The following is a 27,773-nucleotide window of genomic DNA, read 5'->3' as shown; positions in this document are numbered from 1 at the left end:
CTGAAAGTTGTCCAACCAAAGTTGAACAATCACCACACTCTACTTCCTCATTATATATACTTGTCTACTAACTACTCCCTCCGTCCCTATATATAAGACCTTTTTGCCAAAATCACGGGAATTAAGATAGTGGATATTTATATTAAAGTTGTTTGTAATCACTATTGTTTTTACAATTTTATCCTTTAAGAAAGAAAGTTAGTTTATGTTTTCAACATGTTATTTATTGTTGATTGAAGAAAAAGATGTATAATAAATAGAGGCATGTATGTAAAGAAATAATTAATGTAGTTGGAAATAACAAAGAGATCTTATAAAAAGGGACAAAAAAAATTCTCAAAAAGGTCTTATAATTAGGGACGGAGGGAGTATATATTAAAAAGTAGTCATGTATTTTTTCCATTTAAAATTAAAGATCAATGAGTCACTTTTTGTCCCATCACATTAACATCTTAAACAAACTAATAGTTGTTACATTTAAAATCTCAACAAAAAAATATCAATGAATTCAATTTACATAACTCAATTTTGAAAAAATGACACTGCAATTCAAGAACTAATCCAATCATGAATTAACAAATAAAAAATCAACAAAACAAATACTCTCCATATATATGATTTAAATAACAAAAATTATCTCCCTCTTTGCAGATTGTGCTAGAGCGAAAGTGTTGGCTGTTGGATTTCCACAACTAAAACCACCACTTAGAAATTGAACAATCATGTTATGTTAGCCTCCATCTATCAAATATATATTGCAATTCAAATCATTAAGGATACATATGTTGTGTCTATAAAAAATAACCGGCACCACTCCAAAACTCAATAGCTGGTTATATACACTTGTCAATGTCGAATAAAAGGAGAGAATCAAGAAGTTTTACCTAATACATAGAGAAGCAGAAACGGTATAAATTTAATTCAACGAAGAACAAATTAAATTCTTTAGGAGTAATCGATTGTTAAAAAGTTAATAATAATAATTATGAATGCTAAAGACATACTCATTGTCTAGAAAATTTGAAGCTCGTAAATTTGAAGTTTGCAAATATTGTTCGGTGTGTTCAGTTAGTCAAATTGATTGGTAAGAGACCCTTATGTAGATATGTTGAAAAAAATTAATAGAAAAGCAATAGCAATTATCATATACTCAAAGAGGACCAGAAACAATGCAAAACAAAAAAAGAGGTGTACCAACAAAGTTGACGGATAGAACCAAGGCTGAGACGACATTGGAGTGGAGACCGAAAAATGATAAATCGACATAGCCGAATCAAATAGGGCATGTAAAGGAAGATGGATTATTTGATTGGCTCTCTCATGGCTTTAAATGAATTAGAAAAAGATGGGTGAGGAAGGAAGAAGACAAAGGTAAATCGTGGAGGATGAATGTAATCCGATAAAAATGGAAAAACTGCACTTCACTAAAAGCAACATGCACACGGTTTGAATTGGGATGCTTTGAAATTAGTAGTCACTTTGCAAAGATAAGAAGCATTTACTGTTGATGGAATAGAGACTAATCATGCATGTGAAAGAGCATAAACATTAAATGGTGTTGGAGGAGGTGTAACTCACGTTGAAATTGAAGGATTCAATTTGGTGGGAGTTGCACAAATGCATTAAAAAGGATGGGTGGAGAATCTGATGTATGTCATGGATTGTGTGGAGATTAGTTTTGATCCATCCAACGGCCGGAATGAATTGGCGCCTAAAATATTAGGGTTAGGGTTTGGAGTGATTGTTGCAATGTTAATTAGGATTAGAAATAAGTATGACAATGATACAAGTATACAAAGTAAATAAATTATGTTTTTGGTTTAAATAGGTCTTTCGTCCATGCAAATACAAGTCATTTGAATTTTCGTCCCTGAAGTTACTAATCCTTCAATTTTACCATTGCAAATATTAATCATTTTAAAAATGGTCCTAATTACATCTAATTAGTAACTTAATGAACGAAAATTCAAATGACCTATATTTGCAAGAACGAAAGACCTATTTAAGCCAACCACCTCGCTCAATCATCACTTGCCACATGGGCACCATGTCGCTAATGACAACTCACCTCAGCAAAAAAACCTAATTAGGACCAAAAGTCAAATAATTATATTTTGCAGCGGCAGATCGAAATAATTAGTAACTTCAGGAACGAAAATTCAAATGACCTATATTTGCAGAGACAAAAGACCTATTTAAGTCTATGTTTTTTTTTTGTTACTTCAAAATTTGAGGATAAAATATACTCAACTTAAAAGATGTATATGAAATTAGGAGCCATTTTTGTATAAAAGTAGATAAAATTGTAAATGACAATTATTAATCCAACTTGATTATTTATTGGAAACCTTGATATTCCAGTTCTTCCCCCGCCCCGACAAAATGGTGCTTCATTTTAACGTTGTGCATATGTATTCTTGAAGGAACCATTTCACTATATATATATATATATATATATATATATATATATATATATATATATATATAGGGCATATCAAGTGAGATGAGTTGTTAAAATGAGAGATGATAGGAATAAACCTCAACCATTAGATCAAAATCAATGGCTGACATTAAAACTCTTATTTTAGGGACTCATAGACTAATTTTTCTCAATTTCACATTGTCTTTTCATTTCCCAATTTTTTTCATCTCTTTCTTCGCCGTTTTCACTCTTCATTATGCAGCTGCAATTGACTCATCACTAGTTTCTCTTTGATTGTTAGCATAATCACATTAATCATTATTATGAAAAATTCAATTTAATAATGATTGTTAACGTCATTCATAAACACAAAGACTCGTATCCAAAATCAAGCCCAACCATGTAATCACTTGTGAATTCTTCACCATTCTTGTTTCACGATAAAAATATCTTTCGTATTAAATTTATGTAACTCATGCGGTGACAAAACAAACCCAGTAATCCTACTCTTTACCATGACTCCTCCATCACAAGCCTATTGCAATTCCAATTGGCCGGAAGATGAATAGATTTGACGACATCCCCAATTTCGTCGTCGGTGTTCATGTTCGCCGGAGTTCATCGTCCGTGTTCCTAATCGCCGGAGTTCGTCGACGATGTTCTTGTTCCTTTTTGGATCTAAGTTTTGATGTTCTTGAATATTATATTTTAATATTATATATATTTCTAACAAGGTCAAATGTATCTAAAGATCCTTTAAGTTTTTCATTTTTCCCAAAGTCGTCCTTTAAGTTTCTAAAGTCCCAAACAAGTCCTTTTAGTTTTTAAATCGTTTCAAACAAGTCCTATTGTAGATAGCATAGTTGGTAATTGCTTCCTTGAACTCATCTTTGGTACCAAATATGGCTCCTAACACCCACTTAAAATTAGTCATCTTTTTAGGCATGATAAATGGTGGATAATGCTCTTTGTTGCTATCATCTAAATCATCACCATCATCCTCTAAAAGGACTTGTTTGAAACGATTCAAAAACTAAAAGGACTTGTTTGAGACTTTTGAAACTTAAAGGACCTGTTTGGGACTTTTGAAACTTAAAGGACGACTTTGGAAAAAACGAAAAACTTAAAAGGACATTTAGATGCATTTGACCTTCTAACAACAATCCCTTCGTTCTTCAAAAAGAAAACAACAATACCTTGGGGTGGTTTGTCAAAAAAAAAAAAAAAAAAACCTTGGGGCGGTATGAATATAATCAACACCGTATGCATTCATCCCTTGGTTAGAATAATTGTGCTAAAATGCTAATATTTCTCTGACTTAACCAAAGTATAACCTACACACGAAGTCAACCTTATATGAATTTTCAAAAAGCTTTAGCACATACACATCTGAAGGAATATTTGATTTCATATATCACATGGTTATATTACACCAATTTAACAAGATTGTAACAAACTAAAAAAAAATTAACAAAGATTTAGAATGATAAAAACATGATCTTATATATTCACGTAAGAGAAATGTTAACGAGTATCCCGAACACTTTTAAGAATCATTAATAGAAATTTTTTATAAAAAAATGTGTAATCAATGCATTTGAATTTATAACATTTGACATTTTTATAGAATATTTTTTAAATTTGAGATCTTAAAAAGTGTCCCGAGAGCCCTTCACGTAAACACAAGACGTTAATACACACAACAAAATTATCGTTCTATTTCATGATTGCAAACATTTATAATTTGGACATACATTGGAAAAATGAATTGACAAATACGAGAAAGTAATTAAAGACATCAAAGACCAATTCAATGGATATAGTTTTTTTTGACAAAACTTCATGGATATAGTTATGAATTTTGATCGTATCATGTGATAATCTAACATTGACCTTAAATCAACCTCATTTATTGGACAACTTACAAGTTTATAATTTATTAATTATTAATTATTGTCAATCATGCAAGACTCATCTCTCGATTATAACCGTGAAACATGTAATCACGGATGGTGCATGACTCTCACTCTGTCTGGTGCATACTTGGCACGTTTAAGTTACTCAACATGAATACCAAACAAATTCTAATGGCCACATGTTATTGTTCCGAAAGTATTTTGCTTGAACTAAAATTGCGGTGAGTTAACAAGAACAAATCATGGGCAATATTCAAACACGTGTCTCCCATTCTTAACATGTGGGAAGCTGGTGAAGGTTCCAAGTGATGAATCCGAACAAAACGAAGAAGCCCGATTCTGTCTCACTCTGCATGCATGATATCACTCCTTCTATTATATTTGTAAGATAATAAATAAACTTCATCTCTTGGCTTTGCTTCAATTGACAAAGGATGATGGAGGATGAAAAGACAACAAACAAACATGGAAAGAAGAAAATACACACTTCTTTAGGAAGTATAACTATTGGTGGTGAAGGTGGAATTACGGGACTTCTTGTGTTCGGTGGAGCATTGGCTATTGCAGGTTTCATGGCTGTGACTTCTTTTGGAAGCAAACAACATAAGAAAAAACCCATCATCCATCCTCACCACCAACAATTATTATTGGCTGACGATAAACACTCTCTTCAAAATTCAACATCCCAACTTGAGGAGGATGCCACATCGTATGATATAACAATTAATTAATATACACATATCACACATAGTTGATTAGTAAATGTGTATCTTTTTAAATTGCGGTCGTAATTGCAGTTATGATCGCCATTGCAGTTATGCTGCAAACCTTTATGCCGTGATTGCGGTTGCAGACAGCGATTTAAAACATTCTTTTATTAATAATTATGTCCTTCCTTTTGTCATGTTCAATTACATAAAATTTCATTACATCGTTAACTTGTGTCAATTGTTGCAGTTGTTTGACATCCAATGAGTGCACCAAGACAATTAGTTCCTTTGAGTTGCTCTCTGAACAACCATTGATTCTGGTAATTCATCCTTCATTATAGTTTATTCAAATGCAGATGTTTGATATTTTATTATATATATATAGCCTTTAACTTGGATGTTGAATTTGGTTCAGGAGGGGAAAATCAACAATGAGCCCAGTAATACTTGCTTCCATCATCAAGAAATTGCCTTCTCTGACCACTCCCATCCAGAAAGTGCATCATCATCAAATGAAAACGCAGTTGCTGAAGAATCTTCGGGAGAGGAAGAGAAGGATGAACCTCGAGAAGGCCTAACAACCACAGAAACAGAGGATGAACCTCAAGATGACATAACAACCACAGAAACAGAGAACACCGATGATGATGATGATGTCACATACACCGACGAAGATACCTCAAAAGCAACTGAGACTACCTCCCTTGATGACAAGGAAGGGCTGATAGAACAAGAATTCAAGAAATATTACTGTGAAAGCAATGTTTGCAGTGACTTATATGCAAACGATGGTTCACGCTATGTTGGAAATGAAGATGCAGTACAAAAAGAAGCAATTTTGAACGAAACAGCGAATTTCACTATGCTGCAAAAGGAACAACCATCAATATTGACATCCTGGGTTATGCCCATGCTGATGTTAGGATTGCTAATGCTCCTAGTTCTGCTGACCCGTGGCTTACAGGAATCTCTTAATGTTCTTGATGATGCGATTGATGGCATTTAGCATGGGAAAGTGGAATTGTTTCCGACCATGGGAAAGTATTTTTTGGCCATCAGATTAAAGAGAATCACCAATCTTATTATAGTATGCACACACTATATCTTTCCCAACTTTGTCTTCAACCTCACAATCATTTCTCTCTCCTTATAACTCACTCACCTACCACAAGCTGCCTAAATTGCAAGATCAAACCAACTATGGATATCATTTCAACAGCTTGAATCACACAAAGTGCTCCTAACATTTTATTCTCTCTTTCCATATTTTTTTAATTCAAGTTTCAGTGACAAATGGGTCACTATTTTTCTCTAAATTGACCATTGATTTTAGTTTGTGTTCCTTAATGAAACTCACAGTTTTTAATTTATAGGAAATCCCATGCTATTTTGGATTTTGAATTTCTCTGGATATTATTTCGAATCTTGTATTTTTTAGAGGTATAATCTCACACTTTTATCATGTATTTCCTTCAATCTCACAAATCTTGTATCTGGATATTGGATTTCCCATGCTTTAATTTTGTAAGGACGTATATAGAAGGTGCAACGAGGTGGTGAGGGCAAAGAGGGAGATGGGTTGTGGAGGATGTGTTGTCGTGGAAGAATAGAATGGTGGAGTGAGAATTGTAGTGGAAGATAAAGTGAAAAATAATTAAGTGTTGATAGGCCATGATAAGATTGTGTTTCTTATTTGATCTAATGAATAAAAACAATTTTTTCATGGTGGGAAACAACTCTCCTTTCCCATGCTAAACCTCACCGATGCAATTATGTAATAGTCCCTTGAAGTGAACCATTATATATATATATAAATATATGTTATGTATGAGTTAGAATTAATAAATTTGTACTTTTTAAATGAGTTTTCCAAATGGACATTGGTATTATCAGTTAGGCAATACAATCTTGTTCAAAAAAAAGTTAGGCAATACAACCGGATTAAGATAATGGAGGCAAATATATTCCCAGAATCTGCATTTCAATAAACTAAAATTATGTATATAAAAGAAGAAATGGAACTTTTTACAAGTAAAAAAGGAAAAGAAAGAATTCAGAATGCTCGTCTGCTAACCCTATCCTCATTATACCGAGCACTTTATCACACGTTTGGTAGGGAATGAATTTAAAGTAAAGATATCCTAGCAAGCTCCTTGTGTAAATGCTGCACAAGTACTTTACAGTGTATACTCCTTTATCCTATCGCTCTTTCTATATACAATGCCTTCAGTTTTGAGTTTCTGAAACTTTGGCTCAATTGACTGCCTGCTGCCGGCTTATTGGGTTAGTGAGTTGGAACAAATATACGAGAACTATAAACCAAAATTTAGACATATAAATGTCTGCGCTTCTGCGGACAAAACTTAATTCCAGATCTGATCTGTAATCATTGGACGAACTGTAGTGACTATGGCCTAGTGCAACTGCAACCAAATCATCTAGCATTCAAGAACGCCATGGTTTTCCATCAGGCTTGGCCAACTACAGCCAGTAGACCATCCCAAAACACCCGGTATTTGATCTACTCTAGAGCAAGCACTCACCTGAGAAACAAATTATTTGTGTAAGTTGACCATGAACACATTCAATGAAACAACGATAAAAAATTAAGAATCAAGCATAACCAGGATTAGACATGATACAGTACCAAATTTTCTAAATTTCCTTCAACTTGAAATAACATAACAGCCATTCCCCTTCCACCATCAACCTCAGCCTGGTCGTTTGATAAGTCAAATGTTAAGATATGCCAAATTAAATTAGTACGTGGATGATGCCAAAGACGTCGTCCTATATTTGAGTACAGTAAATTTTTTGGGGACTTGGCTTAATTACTCACCACACAAGAACATATGGCTATGTCTGAAGTGGCCAATGCTGTAGCGACCTCAGCCATCATGCCTGAAATAATTGTTTACAAGTTTAAAACCAAGATAGTGAAATAATGTACTGTTAACAAGTTTAATTACTTCTCACAAAAAAAAAAAAACAAGTTTAATTACGAGATGGAGTAGTAATAGTAAAAGAAGTAATATATAGATATTCATTTCACCATCCTATCCTTCAACCACTCTCTTACCCGTTGGATATACTAACATGATATCATTTTACTCCTGTTATTATAAGGGAAAAATACATTCACCTCCCCTGAGTTTTCTTTAAATGACAGAGACACCCCCTCTATTTTTAAAATAGACAACGACCTCCCTTAAATTCTCAATGAATAAACAAATACCTCCCTTCTCTTTTGACACTGTTATCTCTCCGTTAAAATACAAACAAACATGAAATTGAAGTTTTCTCTATCTTTGGCCATTCAATTGATTTTCCTATGAAGATATCCTCATCCCATAGAACCAGTGAATTATTTACTTAACTCTCTTCAAATTTGAAAAAAGGGGTTAGATGGACTTCAAATTTGATATATTTAGTGTGAAAGTTGATGTTGATTACCAGAATTTAAAGATAAAATGATAATGAATTCTAGGACAAGGAAAAATATAGGAAGGTATATGTATTTTGAGGGAAGGTAAATATATATTAGTTTTCTAGTGTTAAGATTAATCAGTATAAACTAAAAACATGTTGAAGGGGAATACACTGCCACTACACAACTGCTTGTTGCCATCGATGAAGAATTTTGATTAATAATGTTAGGCTTAATTGGTTCCAGCGACGCTAATGCATTCCATCAGTTTCGAGATTGTAATTCATAGCAGCAAGGATGTCCACACTCTACCCTATTGCTAGTTTGTGAGGCTTTCTTTTCTGAATTAAACAGATAGTTAACAGAGTTAGATTGAGGGGAGGTTGTTGTATTATTGAAACTGGAGGGGAGGTATGTGTCATTTAACCAAACCTTAAGGGAGGTCATTGTAATTTTCCCTTATTATAATCATGAGAGTTTAAAAAATGAAGCCATCAAAAAGTTCACTGGCCACATGGTACAAAACATATATTTTACTAGCATGGATGATCAGGAAGCTTACCTCTTCGGTCTATGCATACAGCAGATAACCATTGGACGGAATGCCCTTCTATATTGTGCCACGAGGCAATTTTATGGGCTTGCCAACTTTCTAAACCTGGCAGGACTTCTTTATATTTTGGATTGTTAACTTGAATCATATTGGCAACATGGTTTCCCTGCAGCATCATGTCCCCTTTGCCCTTCAAATTTACATGATGCACGTGCTTATTGTGTTTTCCATTGACCTTGGGTGTCCAAGCACTTCCATTCTTACTCTGAAGGACAGACTCGCTTCTTTCTGAAGTTGATATTTCCACACCGTTCAATAATATTTTCCCCCTTTTATGTTTGGAACTACTGGAACCATTTGACAGTTTTTCAGATTCACTATCCTCCTCAGAATCACTGACAAAGTCATTAACAGCTTCTGTAGTGATATCAGCAGCGGAAAGTGCAGCTTGCTCCCTCAGAAACTACAAAAAATATAAAATGTTTAAAACTATAGATATAACAAACTTTTTTTGGTAAGAAAAAAAAAACATAAACTTCGTCTGAGTTGGTGAATCATGCTCAAAATTCCTCAGATGACCTACCTTCATTATTTTGTGTCTCGCACTCCGTGTTTTAGCATGTTGCAACCACTGCTTATGCCTTTGAAAAGCGGATTTGCTAGAAAGTGCCTGGTAACGAAGTCAATTATGAGTTCCAATGTGTGTCAATAGTATTACCAAAAATATATGATACTTTAACTAACTCACTGACCATTTATGAAAATTTATGTAAATAATAAAGCTGGAATAATTTCCCTATACTAGCATAATATTTACTTGTCAAACCTAAGCCACTAACAAAATAAGACTTCTAAATCCTAATAAAGAAAATAAACACAAATATGAAACAAATTCCTAAGATTGCTTCCTTAATGATATGAATAACTGATTCCACAATACATTCTAAAGATGCCATAAGATATCACAAATATATTATGATGATATGCTAAGATATTCAAAAATACTTCAATAATATTCTGAGATATTCTAAAACAAATTTTGAGTGAATATACAGATTTAATACCCAAAATATTTGATGTGCGCTTATATCATAAATCTGAAACTTAATAACAGTACGTAATGAATCATATAACTTGATCAACATCACACCTTGCAAATTAGATTTGTATTTTTTTAATGTGCGCAACCTTGCACACGATAAGAAATAAGGATACTAATTGCCCACTTTTCCCCCTTTTTAATTACCTTTTTTTCCTATTTAGTGGTAAGAGAGATTATAAAATTAAGGGAAATGTTAACGAGTGCCCCCGGGGCACTCTTTAAGCACTTTAAATAGTAAGTTTTTAATGAAAAGTTATGTATTATATACAATGGAAATTATAATAGTTGACTTTTTAAAAGAATAATTACTAAATATGGGATGCTTAAAGAGTGCATCAGGGGCACTCGTTAACGAGACCCTAAAATTAATAGGAAAGTGAGTAATTAAAATGTGAAAAAGTGGGCACTTAATAATCCATCTGTCCAAGGTTGCACACATTAGAAAGACCGTTGTATTTTTATATATTCAAAATATAATCACTTTCCAGTTGCATCCATCAATCCAAAAAGAAAACATACTGGGTGAGGTTAACAATACTGACATTATATGTGATTATCTCCACAACTTCTGCATTTACAAGCACGCGTGCAGGAGAAACAAGATTTCCGTTGACCTGCATTAAACCTAATGTGTCAATAATATTACAAAAATAAAAATGTGTTTGCTTTGTATCTGTCTTTTACTGGCCGACACTTGATTCCATCAGTACGAAAATGGGGATACCTTTGCTGCCACCATCTTGTTGCCAATTTCAGTGTGTATCATATAAGCATAGTCGATTACTGTAGCACCTTGAGGAAGATTCTTAATCTACATAAAATACGGTGGAGAGAAAAAGCATCACGAAACTGCAGGCGGTGTTGTTTCTGATACGGGATTCTTAATTATCTAAAGCAATTTGGATGAGGAAAATAGCCACGTAGTATATGACATAGTCCACCGTTACCTCTCCACTGGGTGTAAATACAAAGACACGACTGCCCAGAAGATCTCTTGTAACAGTGTCCACAAATTCCCTAGAGCTCATGTTGCCAACAAACTCTTCTTGCCACTCTCTAATAGCATTGAGCCAGCCAATCTGTAGAAAAGGCTCATGAAATCAGCATCAAGATCTTAACTTTTGGTGCAAAGCCAAGACCAACAGTGTAACATCATTAAAATAGACTAATAGATATACTAAGCTTGCTCTTTAACACACGATTTCTATCATAATCAGTCAATTATAGATAGCGTACTCTGAGTGCAATGTTGGCATTGCTAAGACACACTGTCTTCCCCCTTGAGCTTTTGCCACTGGGCACTACACTTCCAACCAAGCCAGTAACGAATTCTCTCCCACTATAGTGAGCTGCAATCCCCCTCTCAGCTATCAAATCCATTTCTTCTGTTCTAATCTACAAAAATAAATAATAAATAGAAGAGGATGATAAACTCATTAGGAAATTTTGAGATGAACTTCATTTGGATTAGCTAGGGCAGTAGGTACGTAAAACCCCTTGATGAAAATGGAATGTGGAAAAATAAAATTTAGAAATAACCAAATAAAGACTACCTGTATTTCAAGCCTGAACATACTCTCATACAAAAATGGAATCACAGTGCTATGAAGACTTTTGTACCCATTAGGTTTAGGGGTTGCAATGTAATCCTTCACCTACAAAAAGTAAATTGAATATTTCTTACTAAACCAAATATTACTCACCAGTCAATGAAAATATGTTTCTCTTAAAACCAATATTATGTATTCTAAATAGAATAAAAAACAAAATACGTACAGATCTAGGAATAGGGGTCCAGATTCCATGGATCAACCCCAGAACATGATAGCAAATCTGCAGAAAACATGAAAATTGAGAGAAAGGCCTTTGATATACCAAGTAAAAGGTGAAGCAAGTGAAGAAAAATCATATGTCACTATCGGTAAGTGGTTACCAGCTGTGGACTGCATAAAGGCCCAACCCCAACGCACGGCTTTGGTTTAATAATGATGCGAAGCTGAATACATCAAACAGTTGATTTTTCAATTAAAAAACACAAAAACTTATTTCAAATTCTTTATACCACATTAAGCATTTCAAGGTAGAAACCAAAGCAAACCTGTGCAATTTGGTTAATCTCATTGATCAAGCTTTTAGATTTGAGCACAGCTTTATAGACACTGCAAATAATCAATAATATTCCTTAATAAATAGTCATGAAAGAAAAGAAGTGCCTCAAAAGTCCAAAGTAAAGTATGCACGAGTATGTATGTAAAATGTACATGATATCAAACAAATTAGCCTTGTAAAAAAAAAAAATCAAACAAATTAGCCAACATGAACAGGTGAATAAACAAAATGGTTGCATTGGCACTGGGTTTTGTGGATTAACCTGTAAGGCTCTTTACACACAGCACGAACTTCCGTTTTAACTGTCATAAGGTCTAAGAATTGATCATCTTGGATTTTCTTTAACAATATTTTGTTCGCCTATCAAGAAATGGAGAAGATATAAGTTTAGTCACTGGACTGCAATGATACACAATCACCCGGAAAAAAGGTTTAATAACTGAACATATAAAGAGGTTGCATTGCAGTAATAATTTATCTACATGTCTATTTGAACAAAAAAATTAATTTAGGCCGACCAGTACTACCTCTAAAAGATCTTTCTCATGTTCTTTGAATAGGTCGGCAACTCTTCTCTTCACCTTTGCATAATCTTCAGGATTTGTGTACATAAATGATAGATTTTCTAGTTCTGACTGCATCATAAAAAAGGTATAATAATGAAGCAGGATCCAAGAAAATTTCCTTCGTGTCATGAAATACAAGTATTTTATAATAATGTTGAAAGTAAGTATTTCTATCATGAGTTCTAGTCTATTTATGTGGACTAGTGGCATTGTAGTAACAACACATGCATGCTAGTCCTTGGCCTTGGCAACTATGTAAATATACCATACCTTAATTTGATACATCCCAAGCAACTTTGCCAAAGGAGCAAATACCTGTAATGTCTCCATTGCAATGCTATTCTGTACACAGTATATTAAGTTAGAAAACAATTTAGGAGCTAGGCTCGTCACACACTCAATTCAATTGGTATACATATAACATGTTAAAATGTCAATACTTCTATATTCTTCATGATATAAATACCCAAGGCTCATTCAGTACTTTCGACATTATGTCACTTTTTTACAAAAACCCGTGATAATAACAGAACGCAATAAAGGTTACTCAATGAGATTTCACTTTCAGTTTCAAACCATTGAAGATTAATAACAAGTGGCCTAAATGGATATATGAATCATAGTTTTAAGGTTAGTGACAATAGATGTTGCTCATATACAATATTTCTATCAAAATCCTTTAACTCATGTGACTGCGAGGCCTAGGGCCGGCCCTAGCCCAAGCCAAGTGAAGCAAGGGTTTTGGGCCTCTATTTTTATATTTAGACCTCTAAATTTAGTCCTCCATATTTTGATTACATATCAAAAGTCCAACACACTAATCACATATTTGGCAACAGCGCAGCGGTAATTATTGCTTGTTACTAAGTCCTTCGTCACGGGATCGAATCCAACATATCTCACTTTGCTCTTTTTGTAAGGAAAAATTACTTAACCCTTGGGCCTTGATTCATACTGTAAAATTAACCTTCGCACCACTGCATTTTATTAATCAAGTACAGTTGAACTCATAATCTGAGTACATTACTTAACCCTTGGGCCTACTTAAAGAATTTGATGAAGCTCTGCAATTGTTTATACGCAACAAAAATTTACATCAATTATAATTAATAATCATGCTTTGAAAATAAAATAAAATAAATATAACCTATGTAAAATAATATCCTATTATTATTCATTTTCAGCAAAATTACACTCGTCGTCCCTTAACTTAATTTCAGATAACCATTTTGTCCTTTATCTTTTTTTTCACGTTATTTTTGTCCTTTTGGTCCGTTTGCATATGGATTTTCAAGCATCAAATTTAAAATTCATATGAAAACATGAGTGAAGGACAAAAGATTTGAACACTAAGAGCTCATATCGAAATAAAACCATAGATTTGAATCTTGAAAATCCATATGCAAATTGATAAAAAGGACAAAAGTGACATGAAAAAAAGATAAAGGACGAAAACGTTACCTGAACTTAAGTTAAGGGATGACAGAGTAATTTTGCCTTAACTTTAATAGGGCCTCATCTACAATTTCACTTAGGCCTCCAAAAGAATGATGAAGGGACACCAGTAGGTTATTCAAATCAATGGAAATTACCTGTTTATGTGGAGGCATATGTGAAAGAGTGCGCATGTTATGTAACCTGTCTGCTAATTTGACGATAATAACACGAACCTGCAATGGCAAGTTCATTAGTTGCCCAGCCGATTTCAACATTTAATACACCGGGAAGAGACAGGTAATTTTTTCAAAAAAGAAAAAGACAAGCAACTTTTACATAAAAGAGGTCACCTCCTCTGTCATAGCCAGAAACATTTGCCGAAGGTCCTCTGCTTTCACATCTTGAACAGAATCATTTTCATTCTTGTACTTCAACTTCCCCAGCTTTGACACCTAGTTGGGATCGATAATGCAATGTACATCCAATGTATAAGCATAGGAATATGGTACCAAAGCTACCAACGATTAAATTACGTTTAATTAAAAAAATTAAAATCAAGGTTACTGAAATACCTTAGTCTCTCCTTCCACAATGTGGCGCACTGTAGCACCAAATTCCTCCTCTATCCTCTCAAAAGTCACAACATCTGTATCTTCAACCGTGTCATGAAGTAATCCAGCAGCAATTGACTCCCAATCAAGTTCCTAGACAAATGGTTGGACATTCATTATAAATATTGACTTGTTATATGCTGATGTCATTATATCGACAATTTTTCAAAAGAGGAAGCATTTCTTAAAAACTCACAAGTTCTCCAAGAATCCGTGCAACCTCAACCGGATGAATGATGAAGGGTTCGCCGCTGCGTCTTTTCTGACCATCGTGAGCTTTAAATGCCAACTGTAACAACCAGGAACAAAACGGAAACAAAACAAAAAGGTAATTTTCTACAGTATCGAAAAGATTATTCTTCCAAAACAAGTATATTAAGATTGCTTTCATGAGGTAGTCAGCTTACCGTAAAAGCGTTATGGACTAACTCCAGTTCTTTAGGAGGAAGATACGAGATCACGGGCCTAAGATCCTGATGCAATTAGATGATATAAAGTATAACTCAGAAACGAACAAAAAGGAAGTCCCTATTTGCAGAACTATAATCAATAATACATGTGCCAAGGTTCAGTAAAGTTCAAGATTGTACCTCCCACAAACTTCCAGGGGAAAACTCGCTGGCAACATCCGAGGAAAAAACCGAAGAACAAGACAGCTGCCATTCTCTAGATGCAAATCTAGAAAAGATAGATCCAGAGAATCCCTCGTGAAGTGTGATGCCAAGTGCTTTGTCGGAATATGAACCTACTATACTAAAAGCTTCACATGCCTGCCAATTCGCAATATTGATATTGACCTAATTAATAACAATGACAATATCTAAATAACAACAGTTGAGCAATATTTGAACATCAAATTCATCGTAATAATACAAACATAAGGCAATAAAAACAGTCACAAGCAGACAGCTCGGTTGGTGTGCCGAACAAATCTAAAGGGGGTCTAAGTTCTAACCAATCGGTCAAGGGTTCGAACCCTGAAAACTAATCTAAACACTAATTAACATTATCCTTGTCATAATGATCTGACCCAATTTTTCAGCTTCGCTAATAGTATAGTATTTATTTAAGTAAAAATCGAAAGCACTGACTAACGTCGCGAAATAGGAAATGCCGAAAATGCCAAGGAAACTGCAAAAACTTACAAAATTAAACTGGTTCCTTCTTCCATTTCGACCATTCAACAAAAAATATTGATGAGGATGAGCCGTGCTCGCAAGAAAACCCGTAAGAACCCTAGGAGCTTTCGACGCACACGATAGATGATTACAATCATATCTTCCATTTCCATCTCCTCTCCAAGAATTGCATACATTCACACACTCCAAAGAAACTGCAAAAAAATAAAAATAAAGATTCACTCGAAATTAAAAGATACCAAACACTAGTAACATTTCCGCTTAAAAATTAAAAGAACAAGTTAATACAACCAAATTATGAATAATTAATGAAGCAAATAATTAAAAATTGAATATGCTCCGATTAATGTTGCGTATCAAATTATTTATAAAAAAAGAATCAAGCTATGATTGAACATTACATTGAAAATCAACGGACATGCAACAATAAGTAGGAAAGTATCGGAGAGGAGGGTTTTAGTACCTGACATGGAAGGTGCAGAAGCCATAATTGAGAGAAACAGAGGAATCTCATTGAAGATTGAATTCCATGAATGATAGGTTTTGGAGGAGAAGGAGAAGAGAATTGAATCGGAAAATTGAGAAGATGGTTATTGCGGTTATGGTAAGAAGAAGAAGAGAGTGAGAGTTGAGAGTGGTGTTGATGAAAGAAGCGAGTGAGTTGAGAGAGAGGATGTGAGGCCAAAGAAAGACAGATAACAAACACAGCTGCAAATGCAAATGAGATATCCTGTTACGCTCGGTCCACACAAATATCGTTTTATTATTTCTTTAAGATATTTTTATCTTTCTCCTCCTTATATCTATTTTCTCATTAGTGTGAATCAATTAACCAATAATTATTTTATTTTATTTTTAGGGATAAGAGATTTAGATCCTTAAATAAGTGGTCAAGGCATCGATTATTGATTAATGATTGTTAAAAGATAGTGAAAATTTTGTTTCCTTTAATTTTGCCACATTTGTTTTCCATGTGTTATATATAAAAGTGGTTATGTAGCAATCATGTAAAACAATTTTGCTTTCACGTTGTATTTCTTAAATTCTTTTTGAAGAAATGCTAAAAATAATTTCTTTATGCGCAAATAGTCACTTTAATTTTTGATTCTGCGGCTCGTTGTCCCCGACTCAGGATTAAATATAAATAAGTCTCTGACTCTGCACTTCCGTTATCACTTTAGTCATTGGCGTTAAGTTATTCTGTTAAGTGATTGATGTCGCATATGATATGTCACATGAAGTGAAAGTAAAAACTGGTCACTTTAGTCCCTGAACCAAAAATTAATATCCCCAAATCTCAAACCCCCAAAATGTATCTAATTCTCTCTTTCGTTCAAAATCAATCATTCATTAAAAACCAACTTCATTTTAGATCTTTGATTGTCCATACCCATACTTACTATCTGTTAGATCCTGACAGTAAATACGAAATTTCACTAAAAGTTCATAACAATTGTATATTTAACATGCTACCTAATGACAGCACTAACGTATTGTGTTAAATACCAAAATATTATTATAGAAGACAATATTCTAATACTTATTTTTTTAAGTAGAATCAAAGGCAATAGAAGAGCTACTGCTGTGTTATATACATTTAATGCAAATCCCATTTCAACTCCTTTTTCTCTTCTCTGAATTTTAATTTGATGGACTTTTATCGTGTTCTAAACATGACTCCATCATATATGTACTTTTCTGCCGGAAAACAATGCAAAATATAATATTCTTGTATTATTCACTCCTACATACCAAAACCAGTGCAATATACTTCTGTCATACTATAGCAGACTTGATGTAATTCTAATTTTAATTTAGCAACTACTATGGCAGATTTGATATATAAATTCTGGTTTGATATATAATGCTGGTTTGATATATAAATATTGGTTTGATCAAGTGTATAAAATTATGGTTTGATCATGTCTATAAAAAAAATTATTTGAACAGTTCAACTGCAGTGTGTTAGAGATAATGATTAATTTGTTTTAGGCATGTCATGTGTTCATGAATAGCAGCCATTGCATGGAGGCATGACAAACCTGAAAAAAATATTTTGGTATTTAACACAATACCTTAGTGTCACTAGATAGCATGTTAAACTAACAATTTGCCAGGGACTTTAGTGAAATTTCGTGTTTACTGTCATGGACTTAAATGATAGTAAGTATGCACAGTCAGGGACTTAAAATGAAGTTGATTTTTAATGGATGATTGATTTTGAACAAAAGAGATAATTAGATGACATTTAGGGGTTTAAGATTTAGAGATATAATTGATTTAAATTTTATGATTTTACATAACGTTGGCATTATAAATATGTCTTAGCATAAATATCCAAAGTTTTCTAATTGATCATTTTTTTTTGCGACATATATAAAGTTAGACATTTGTTTGTGACTCTTGTCACAAATTGATTTAAAGGGTACTAATAATATTTTATTTTTAAAATGAGTATAGTGATCATATGTATATTACATATGCCATTTATATTGAATTTAAAATTGGCATATTTCTCTTTAATATACATTATATGATTTGAGATTCAATTTGAGGATATTGATTTTTAATTGGTTCAGGGGTCAAAGTGACCATTTTTACTTTCACTTTAGTCCTTGTGACACCTCATATGTCACATCATCGCTTAACAAAATTATTTAACGTCAGGGACTAAAGTGATAACAGAAGTGTTGAGTCGGAGACTTATTTGTATTTAATCATGAGTCAGGGATCTATGTGTGCTACAGAATCAGGGACTAAAGAGACTATTTGTTCATTTCTTTATAACACTTGTCTTTTTATCAGATAAAATTTGTATGTATCTCATCACTTTATTTGTGTTCCATTTATAAAGTGTAAAACATGCATGAATCTCACATGATGAGTGAATGTTAAAGAGAGTATTAGAAAAAGCGTTTTCATAACACTCATCTTTTTTCTAAATTATCATTCATAATCTCTCTATCACAAAGGTTCAATCCGCAAACATTTCATCTCCTTGCTAGCAATTCAAAATCAACATACATTTTAGACAATAAAGCTAACAATATTTTTAAAAAAACATTTCATACAGATCACAATGGACATGAGATTGTCTTATATGTCAATGTTGTAAGACAATGCATGCGTTCTCCTTACGAGGAAGACTTAGAAGCAACTTATTGAATGTTAAGGTACTTACAAATTAATCTCATAAAAGACTTGTAACAACGAGCGACATTTTTTTATCTTTAAATATGCAGATTGAGCAAGAACAACAAATCCATTACTTGATGTTTTCCTTCTATGTCACTGATGAATTTGTTGTGAGTGCTCATTTCATGTAAAGATAAAGACACCTCTTTTATTCTTTTCCTTAAAGTGCAAATCTTTTCTGAGTAAACGCATGAAAGAGTGCTCACTGCTCAATCCGCGTATATTTACATTTTAAGTACATTTACATCTCGCACCCTGGATATATATTTACATCTTGTAGCCTGCATATATTTACAACACCTTGTTTTTTTAGCTAACCTTTGGTATATTTCCATTTCAACAATAAAACTATCTTGTTCTAAAATTTTACAATGAAAAACAACTCTCTAAAAAGTACACAATGTACTTAAAAGGGATGAAAATCAAGTTACAATCCTAAAAATTTAAAATATAAATAGAAGGGCAAACACATCACTACAAAGTGGGAGTGACGAACTATGCCACCAAACATAAAAGTTAAACATAAACGAAGGTTTGAAAGTCTTCAATCATCACCACAAATAAAGTTTGATCTGCTCAAGTAATTGATCCAAATAAAACTGTGTTGTTGATAATTTTTTTGAATTGCGCTATTTTCAAATGATCAAGATACAAGCTAGCCAAATCACTTGAATACAACAAGGAGACTCCTTTCTAAATGTGTCTCCATATGATTTGTAAAAGTCAAACAAATGATCCAATAAAAAAATAAAAAAATCAATTCAAATCAACAATTTGTCTTTGACCTTTTTTTCTTCTTTCACATTTGGGTCCAAGACTGAATTAAATCAAACAAACAATATTGATAAGGGTATGATACAAAAATAAATACCAATATTTTATTGATAATGTAAAACGACATATAAAATAAGATAATTCTTTCACTAGAATTTTGTATATATTATAGAATAGAGAAAATTATTCCATAACTTTTTTCAGCATTGATTTAGGGGTTTATATTTAATGATGTTTCAAATTGAATAATAAGCCGACGAGTCATAAAGTGGTGCGTTTTCGCGTTCTCTCAACTTTTAGGGTTAGCCGCGTGCAGCATTCTCTCAACTTTTCTCTCCTTTTATTCTTCCAACCTAGTGGGTGTTTTTTGGTTATTTTTAGCATTGGAGTCACCCCTCACCGTTTATTTCGCTTTCTTCTTACTTAAATAAGTGGTTATCTACATATATTTGCTTACTTTTTTTTTTGTGTTTTTTTAAGTGTTCATCGTCTTAGTATGGTGTTGTGTCTGTTCGTTGTCTTGTGCGCATTGTGTTAGGTGGTCGTCTTGAGCGGCGTCAGTTGGTGTTTTCATCTTGGCACTGTGTTCGTTGATTCATATTGACATCTTCACTCCTTTGATTACAAATTTGATAAAGACTTGAGCGTCAATGTTGCAAATCCGAAAGTATGAATATTTCGGTTACATTTATTTTGATACTTGAAGGCACTATATCATGTTGCCGTTGTATGCTATTAACTTAGGTGCTGCAAGATTGTTTGCAGTACCCTTCTCAGTTTTTAGCAATTTTAAATTTGTAATGATATATGTATTTGTCTAATCTGAATGAATGAATATATATATTTTTAGTAAAAAAAAAAAGTCATAAAGTGGTATGGAAGTGCATATGTGAAATAAATCTCATTTTTATTTAATTTTTCATATCATAAAGTATTATTAAAAAAAAAAAACTTAAAATGAATATATCGTAAAATCCAGAAAAGAACAATTTTCCAAACTATACATTGATATATCACTTGATAACTGGTCAGCTGATTAATATACATCAAAAAATGTTCAAAATTCTAGATTAAGTTTTAATTTATAAAATTTGACAATATATTTTTTGATTTAGAAATAGATAAGAGGACCAAAATGTGAATCAACAAAACTAGGGATAAAAGATTGAACTTTTTTTTGTTGACAAAGAGCCAAAAATATTCCAGGAAGCCAAACCAAAACAATAACTATTTATTACTCTTCGTCCCAAATTATAAATCGTTTTGGCTATTTCATAAGTATTAAAAAATGCAATCAATTTTGTAAGATAAAGATATGTTATAATTTGTTTTACAAAACCATCCTTATTAAATGATATTGAAAAGATAAATTAAATAATTGAAAAAAAAGAAAGTAATAAATAATTAAGTATATAATAGAAAAAGTAATATTAACTATTCATTAATATCGATTTTAGCTTCTTAAAAAAAATTATTCACGAAAGCAACTTATAATTTAAGAAAATTTGTTCTTCTTCAAAAAGACTTGTAATTTAGGACAAAAAGAGTAATAATTTTTTAATTAAAAAACTAGCAAATTTACTAATAGAGATACTTATAAATTATTCATCGGCTATATACTAACACTGATAGTATAAGTTAAACTTTCGATTTTGAAAAATATGAGTTAAGTCCTTACCTACTTGACAATTCAGAGAACATATTCCATTTGGAACAAAAATAAAACTTGTTTCAGCACAACCTCAAATAAAATGATTTGAAGAGACATACGTATGCGACAAAAAGTAATAGAAGAATAAACTAAACAATGTATATTTTAAAAATAACTAATAAATATGTTGACCTTCTACATGGAGTTCAAAAGAATATGCATAACAATGTCATGTCTCCTATATCCATGAATGTTGTGTTATTGATTTTGCCTTTTAAAAAGGCTTAAGCTTGTTGTCCGATTGTCTTCTATTCAATTGTAAATAATAAATATGTTTTTTATTTTATTTTACGAGTGTATCATAATCATTGATATTTGAAGTTGTGACTTGTGACAATTACGGCACATAGGATATAAGAGTTGATACTTGATAGTGGAATGTAACCATGGGTATATACCACGAGCAAATGGTTAAGATAGTGGAGCATATACCAAACACAAACCCTTGTAACCATGGGTATATACCACGAGCAAATGATAAACACAATAATTTAAAGGGTTAAATATGTTTTTGGTCCCTATAAATATACCAACTTTTCGTTTTAGTCCCTCTAAAATTTTCCTTCAATTTTTAGTCCTCCAAAAATTTTCCATCTTCACTTTTGGTCCCTCTTTTAAAGTAAACTCATATGCAGAATTCACATTTTTGAATAAAAGTTGGCAGAAAAATTCATAATATTATAAGAATCTCTCCTAAAAAAATTTAGAATTTTTCAACAAAACATGAATTTAATATAAATTTTTATATTTTTTATGGTTAAAAATTCATATTAAATATATGTTTTGTTAAAAAAAATTAATTTTTTTTGGGAAATATTTTTACAATATGCTACACATTTCTGCATAATTTCATTAAAAAATACTAAAATTAACTTAAAAATAGGGACTATAAGTAGTGATTGAAAATTTTATTGGGACTAAAAGTTGAAGGAAAATTTTAGAGGGACTAAAACGAAAAGTTGGTATATTTATAAGGACTAAAAACATATTTAACCCTAATTTAAATGAAGGAAATAATCGGAAGAAAAATTACTACATCAAAAACATATACGTCTATAGCTTATATTCGATTATTTTAATATGAATTATTGTTTTTTACTTAAAAAAGTATCAAGAATTGATAAATTCACTGTTATACGATTCTTGACAAACTTTTATGGCATTGAATATTTTTTAGTGGATAAAATACTATTTTGATGTTCTAGACGACTTGTACTTATAACAAAAAGTTGTGATGTAATTTAGTAAGATGTCGAAATTTAAATTTTTGTCGTGTTGTTGATTATGGGAATCCAATTTTCCATTTGTCTCTAATATTAATTGTCACATTTGAAATATTTTATATTAATTTTTATTTTAAAATACCAATAAATAATTTAATAATTTTATCAATAGGGCTTGAGTTCATTAGAAATTAGAAATGGTTAGAATTCACAACAAAGCATATCGACGATCAATCTTATCTTAAAAAAATATATATATTTAGTATCCGACATTCCTTAAAAAAAAGTATCCACATTATCTCAAAATTACCTTCAGTGGATAAATCTAGGGGTGTTTGTGGGTGTGTTTGGCCAAACCCAAAACCAAACCAAATAGGGTATTCTAGTTTGGGTGAGGTAAAATAATCATCTGTTATACTATTGAGTGAGTTTGGACAAATCCACTAATTTTTGGGTTGGGTTGGATTGGGTAATGGGTTATCCAACTTATTTTTCTATTTTATTAATATTAAATGACTAAACGATAAGTCATTGTAATTTTGTTTTAAAATAGTACTCTACTTTTTAATTTTCTTAAAACAAATGTTTAACTTATTTTACTATAATTTTATACATTATAAATATCAAATAATAACCTTCATCATAAAATACTTGCAACAAACTAAAGTTGCATGACATAAAATTGCATTAGTATCAAAATAATCAAAAAGTGCAACATATTAATTTGTAACTCTAGTATGTTTTGATTTTCATTATATAGGGTACAACGTGTATGTTTTGAAAATATAACTTTCTTCTACCCTATGAAAATAAAGATAAAAAATATTAACATTATTGGATAAGTGGATTTTTTGGGTTTGAGTCTAGTTTTACCCGAAATCCATTTATTTTTATGGGTTTTCCATTTTTAGAAACATACCCACCTAATTACCCAATCCAACCCATTTTTTGGGTTTTTTGGGTGAATTTGACCGGGTTTTCTGGGTTGACCCAACCCGTGAACACCCCTTGATAAATCTATGAAAAAAATGAATTTAGTCGTATTTTTTTTTCAATGCTGTCCATATATACAAGGGTGTAAGTGGTTCAAACAAAACCAATGAAACCGAAAAATATACGACCTTGTTTGGTTCGGTTCAAAATCAAACCGAACCAACCTAAACCAATATAATTTGGTTCGGTTCTCGATTTTTAATTTTGAGACCAAAGAAACGATAAACTGAATCGATATTAACCTCACTCTCCATTTTAGTAATATTATCGCTCCTCACACACACTTATGATTATGCTCAAAATTAAAGTCCAACATAAAATGCTATTTAGGGTTAATATGTCTTTACCCCCTGTAATTTGGGCGAGTTCTGGTTTTTCCTCCTAAAAAAAAAAGTTTAGATTCCAACCCTGTAAAATAAGATTCTTTAATTTTAGCCCCTGACCCTTGTGACTGTGTAGAATTGCTGACGTGGCGAGCTGATTATGCATATCTGATTATGTGGCGTGATGATTGTATAATTAATTAATTTTTTTAAAATTTGTAAAAGTTAAAAAAAAAATCAGGATTTTTTTTTTACGAAAAATATTTTCCAAATTTTTTTAGTATATTTTATATCGAAAATTCCAATATTTATAATTTACGAAAAATATATATTTGAAAATATTTTAATTTTCCATAAATTTATAAAATTAATTTCAAAAATTTTGAAATACACATTTTAAAATTTTTATTTCAAAAAAAAAATTCAAATTATTTTCGAAAATTTGGAAATATATATTTTTAGAAAAAGAAGTTTTTAAAATTTTCACAACAAAAAAAAATCTGGAAAATATATTTATTTTTAAAAATCTGGATACAAATTTAGGAAAATTCAGATTTTTTTCGAACCAAAATTTTGTTTACGATGTGTTACAGATTTGAGAATATTTTTTAATATTTAAAAATTGAGGATAAAAAAATTATGATTTTTTTTAATATTTAAATTTATTCTTATCTATTTGTGACATGTGTTATTTATATTGAAAATTAAGGGCATTTTTTAAAAGAAACAGGCAGTCCAAAAGATCATAAAGGGTTGTTTTCTTCTTTAAATTTCTTCTTGAAAATTAAGGGCATTTTTTAAAAGAAACAGGCAGTCCTTAAATTCATCACTTACATTCATAAAATTTCTTCCACTCTAAAATCCCGAACGTGAGAACAAAAACATCTCCTTCATTCAAATCTCTTCTTCTTTATTTTTTCATATTGATCAATTCTTGTTTCTTTTTCATTCTTCTTCTCATTTTGATTGTTTAATTTTGTCGTTCCAAACTACCGCAATTTTCAATTATAGTGAGAATTGTCGTTGTTTCTAGAACCGCGTCAGGTATCGTGACTTTTTTTATTTAAGCAGCCAACCTAATAAAATCTGCTAACACGTATAGACCTGCCTCACTATCAGCCAAAGCTTTTAAGTCCAAATAAAAGAACAAAAGCCTCATCACATAACCATATCAGCAGCAACCGAAAAAAAGCTAGCAAACTCCCACAACATCATAACGGCAACACCTGGTAGCAGTCTCCAAAGTACAACAGATGACTTACTCAATTGTTATAATTGGGAGGAGGAGAGTGTCACTGAATGTTCTATCCTATTACATGATGCTGTTTTGCAGGCTGATGTTCATGACAGGTGGAGGTGGCTTCTTGATCCCGCTCACGGCTATTCAGTGAAGGGAGCTTATCAATATCCAACGTCGGTGGACGAGTCTCCTGAAAGGGAATTGGTGGATGATGTGTGGCTTAAGCAAGTTCCACTTAAGGTGTCGTTGTTTGCTTGGAGACTTTTTCGAAATAGATTACCTACCAAAGATAATTTGTTACGTCAACATGTATTGCACTCAGACAACGTAAATTGTGTGGGAGGGTGTGGCTCACTTGAGAATGTCGAGCACCTTTTCCTTGGTTGTGATTTCTTTGGTCGGGTGTGGACACAGGTGTTACTTTGGCTTGGTTTATCATATGTTGCTCCGGTCGGATGTAGAGACCATTATCTTCAGTTTGGACATATGGCGGGTTTACCCCATTTTTCACATTCTTTTTTACAGTTAATTTGGCTCGCTTGTGTATGGACTACATGGAAGGAGAGGAACAATCGCATTTTTACTCAGAAGGCTACATCAATTAGCATTCTATCTGACAGAGTGAAATTACTCTCTTTCCAGTGGCTTAAAGCTAGGTTGCATTCTTTTGCCTTCAGTTACCATGACTGGTGGCAACACCCTATGTCTTGTATGGGTATTTTCATGTAATCTTCTTTGTTTTGGTTGTGAAAGTATGATGTCTGTATTTATGGCACCAGTGAACTGACTTTTGTATCGTTTTTAAGTGATTCTCTTTTGCACACCTTGTGCGAGATGAATCACTTCTGGTTATAAAATTCATTTTGGCTTGTTCAAAAAAAAATTAACTACCTCACAACAAAAAAAAATCAAATCAAAAAGAAAAATCAAATCACCATACTTGACGTGGTACTGAAAATAACGACAATTCTCACGATATTTAGAATCAAACAAACGACGACGATTCTCACGAAAATTAAAAAATGCTGCAGTTTGGAACGACAAAATGGGAAGAAGAAATTTTATGAATGTAACTGATAAATTTAAGGACATTCAGATGAAAGAAATTTGATGTGAAATTTTAATTGCTCTAAGCCAGTCATGTAGTGTAAATTAATTAAGATTGAACACCTAAATATAATTAAGTCAAGATTACATTAGGGGTCCTTTATCTTCTTTATCTGTAACACTTTGATCCTTTATCTTTATTTTTTTCCGTTTAGGTCCTTTACATATACATCTTTTTTCTCATTTTTTTTTATTAAAAAATACATAATTTTATTTTTAAAAATATATTTTTATTAAAAATGAAAAAAATCCAGAAATACGACGAAGATGTTCATCATCATCTTCATCTTCTTCCATTGAATCTTCATCATCTTCTTTAAATAAAAAAAAAAATTCTACTAAAATATATCTCTAAATATCGTGAATTAATGTTATATTCACCTCAAATATTCTTTTAAACACAAAATTCAAAACCTTAATTTCACAAATGTTGCAAGGCGGATGGTGGAGGCTTAGTCACCGGCGGAAGGGTTAGGCTTTACGAAAGTTAAGATTGTTCTGAAAACAACAAAATTGATGTGCAAAACTGCTCTCAATTTTGGGGTTATTTTTATGCCGAATTTGAATATTCAGTTTTAGAAAATAATAATAATAATAATATACGGTGTGACAATTTATATAACTAAATCTTTTTTTTTTTTTTGTGATGAAACTAAATCTCTTTCTCCATAGGGTTTTGATTTTTGTGTAGAAATTTTTTTGATTCAATGAAGATGATGAACATCTTCATCATAATTATGGATTTTTTCATTTTTAATAAAAATATATTTAAAAAAATAACATTATGTATTTTTTTAATAAAAAAAATGAGAAAAAGGATGTATATGTGCTTTTATGAGAGATAAAAGACCTAAACGGAAAAAAATAAAGATAAAAGACCAAAATGTTACAAATAAATAAGATAAATGACCTCTAACGTAATCGTGTCTATAATTTGATAAAAATAAAAAGTATTAAAAGTTACCTTATAATTAAAATTGATTTTTTTTTTATAAAAAATTGATTCATTTATGACATTTAATATTGTCAATGTATATTACATTTTAATTGATCGATGGATAAATATCCTCTAAACAATCTAAAAAAAACCTTGTTTTTGAGACACTTTTTCTTTTTGACAAATAATCAATTCAAACCAAACCATTACACCTATGCTAAACTATGATAAAATTACAACACAGCAAAAGGACAATAGTATGGAACGATAAAGTAATA

At 31.9% G+C, this 27,773-nt stretch overlaps 3 protein-coding genes across 3 annotated transcripts; 2 read left to right on the top strand and 1 right to left on the bottom strand.

Moving 5' to 3' along the window:
- Positions 1 to 4,629: 4,629 nt before the first annotated feature.
- On the top strand, positions 4,630 to 6,666 carry LOC25499617 (uncharacterized). Its single transcript, XM_013594929.3, has 3 exons — positions 4,630 to 5,047; positions 5,296 to 5,368; positions 5,464 to 6,666. The coding sequence occupies exons 1-3, from the start codon at positions 4,773 to 4,775 to the stop codon at positions 6,052 to 6,054; spliced, it is 939 nt and encodes a 312-aa protein (XP_013450383.2). The 5' UTR covers positions 4,630 to 4,772; the 3' UTR covers positions 6,055 to 6,666.
- A 323-nt stretch (positions 6,667 to 6,989) lies between these two features.
- Positions 6,990 to 16,735, bottom strand: LOC25499616 (putative GTP diphosphokinase RSH1, chloroplastic). The gene is made up of 24 exons (XM_013594927.3): positions 16,456 to 16,735; positions 15,999 to 16,186; positions 15,444 to 15,623; positions 15,261 to 15,326; positions 15,050 to 15,142; positions 14,815 to 14,946; positions 14,593 to 14,694; positions 14,398 to 14,475; positions 13,076 to 13,147; positions 12,767 to 12,874; positions 12,502 to 12,599; positions 12,229 to 12,289; positions 12,064 to 12,126; positions 11,907 to 11,963; positions 11,684 to 11,785; positions 11,367 to 11,525; positions 11,078 to 11,209; positions 10,855 to 10,941; positions 10,673 to 10,744; positions 9,612 to 9,698; positions 9,038 to 9,491; positions 7,888 to 7,949; positions 7,696 to 7,764; positions 6,990 to 7,591 (listed from the first exon to the last, which is right to left on the bottom strand). Exons 1-24 carry the CDS (start codon positions 16,478 to 16,480, stop codon positions 7,487 to 7,489), a joined length of 2,652 nt encoding a protein of 883 aa, XP_013450381.1. The 5' UTR covers positions 16,481 to 16,735; the 3' UTR covers positions 6,990 to 7,486.
- On the top strand, positions 16,522 to 26,180 carry LOC112416734 (uncharacterized). Its single transcript, XM_024771092.1, has 2 exons — positions 16,522 to 16,596; positions 25,545 to 26,180. Exons 1-2 carry the CDS (start codon positions 16,522 to 16,524, stop codon positions 26,178 to 26,180), a joined length of 711 nt encoding a protein of 236 aa, XP_024626860.1.
- The last annotated feature ends 1,593 nt before the right edge of the window (positions 26,181 to 27,773 follow it).

This window comes from Medicago truncatula, chromosome 7 (genome assembly GCF_003473485.1).
Source record: "Medicago truncatula cultivar Jemalong A17 chromosome 7, MtrunA17r5.0-ANR, whole genome shotgun sequence".
NCBI lineage: Eukaryota > Viridiplantae > Streptophyta > Magnoliopsida > Fabales > Fabaceae > Medicago > Medicago truncatula.
This window is presented reverse-complemented; position numbering and strand designations above follow the sequence as displayed.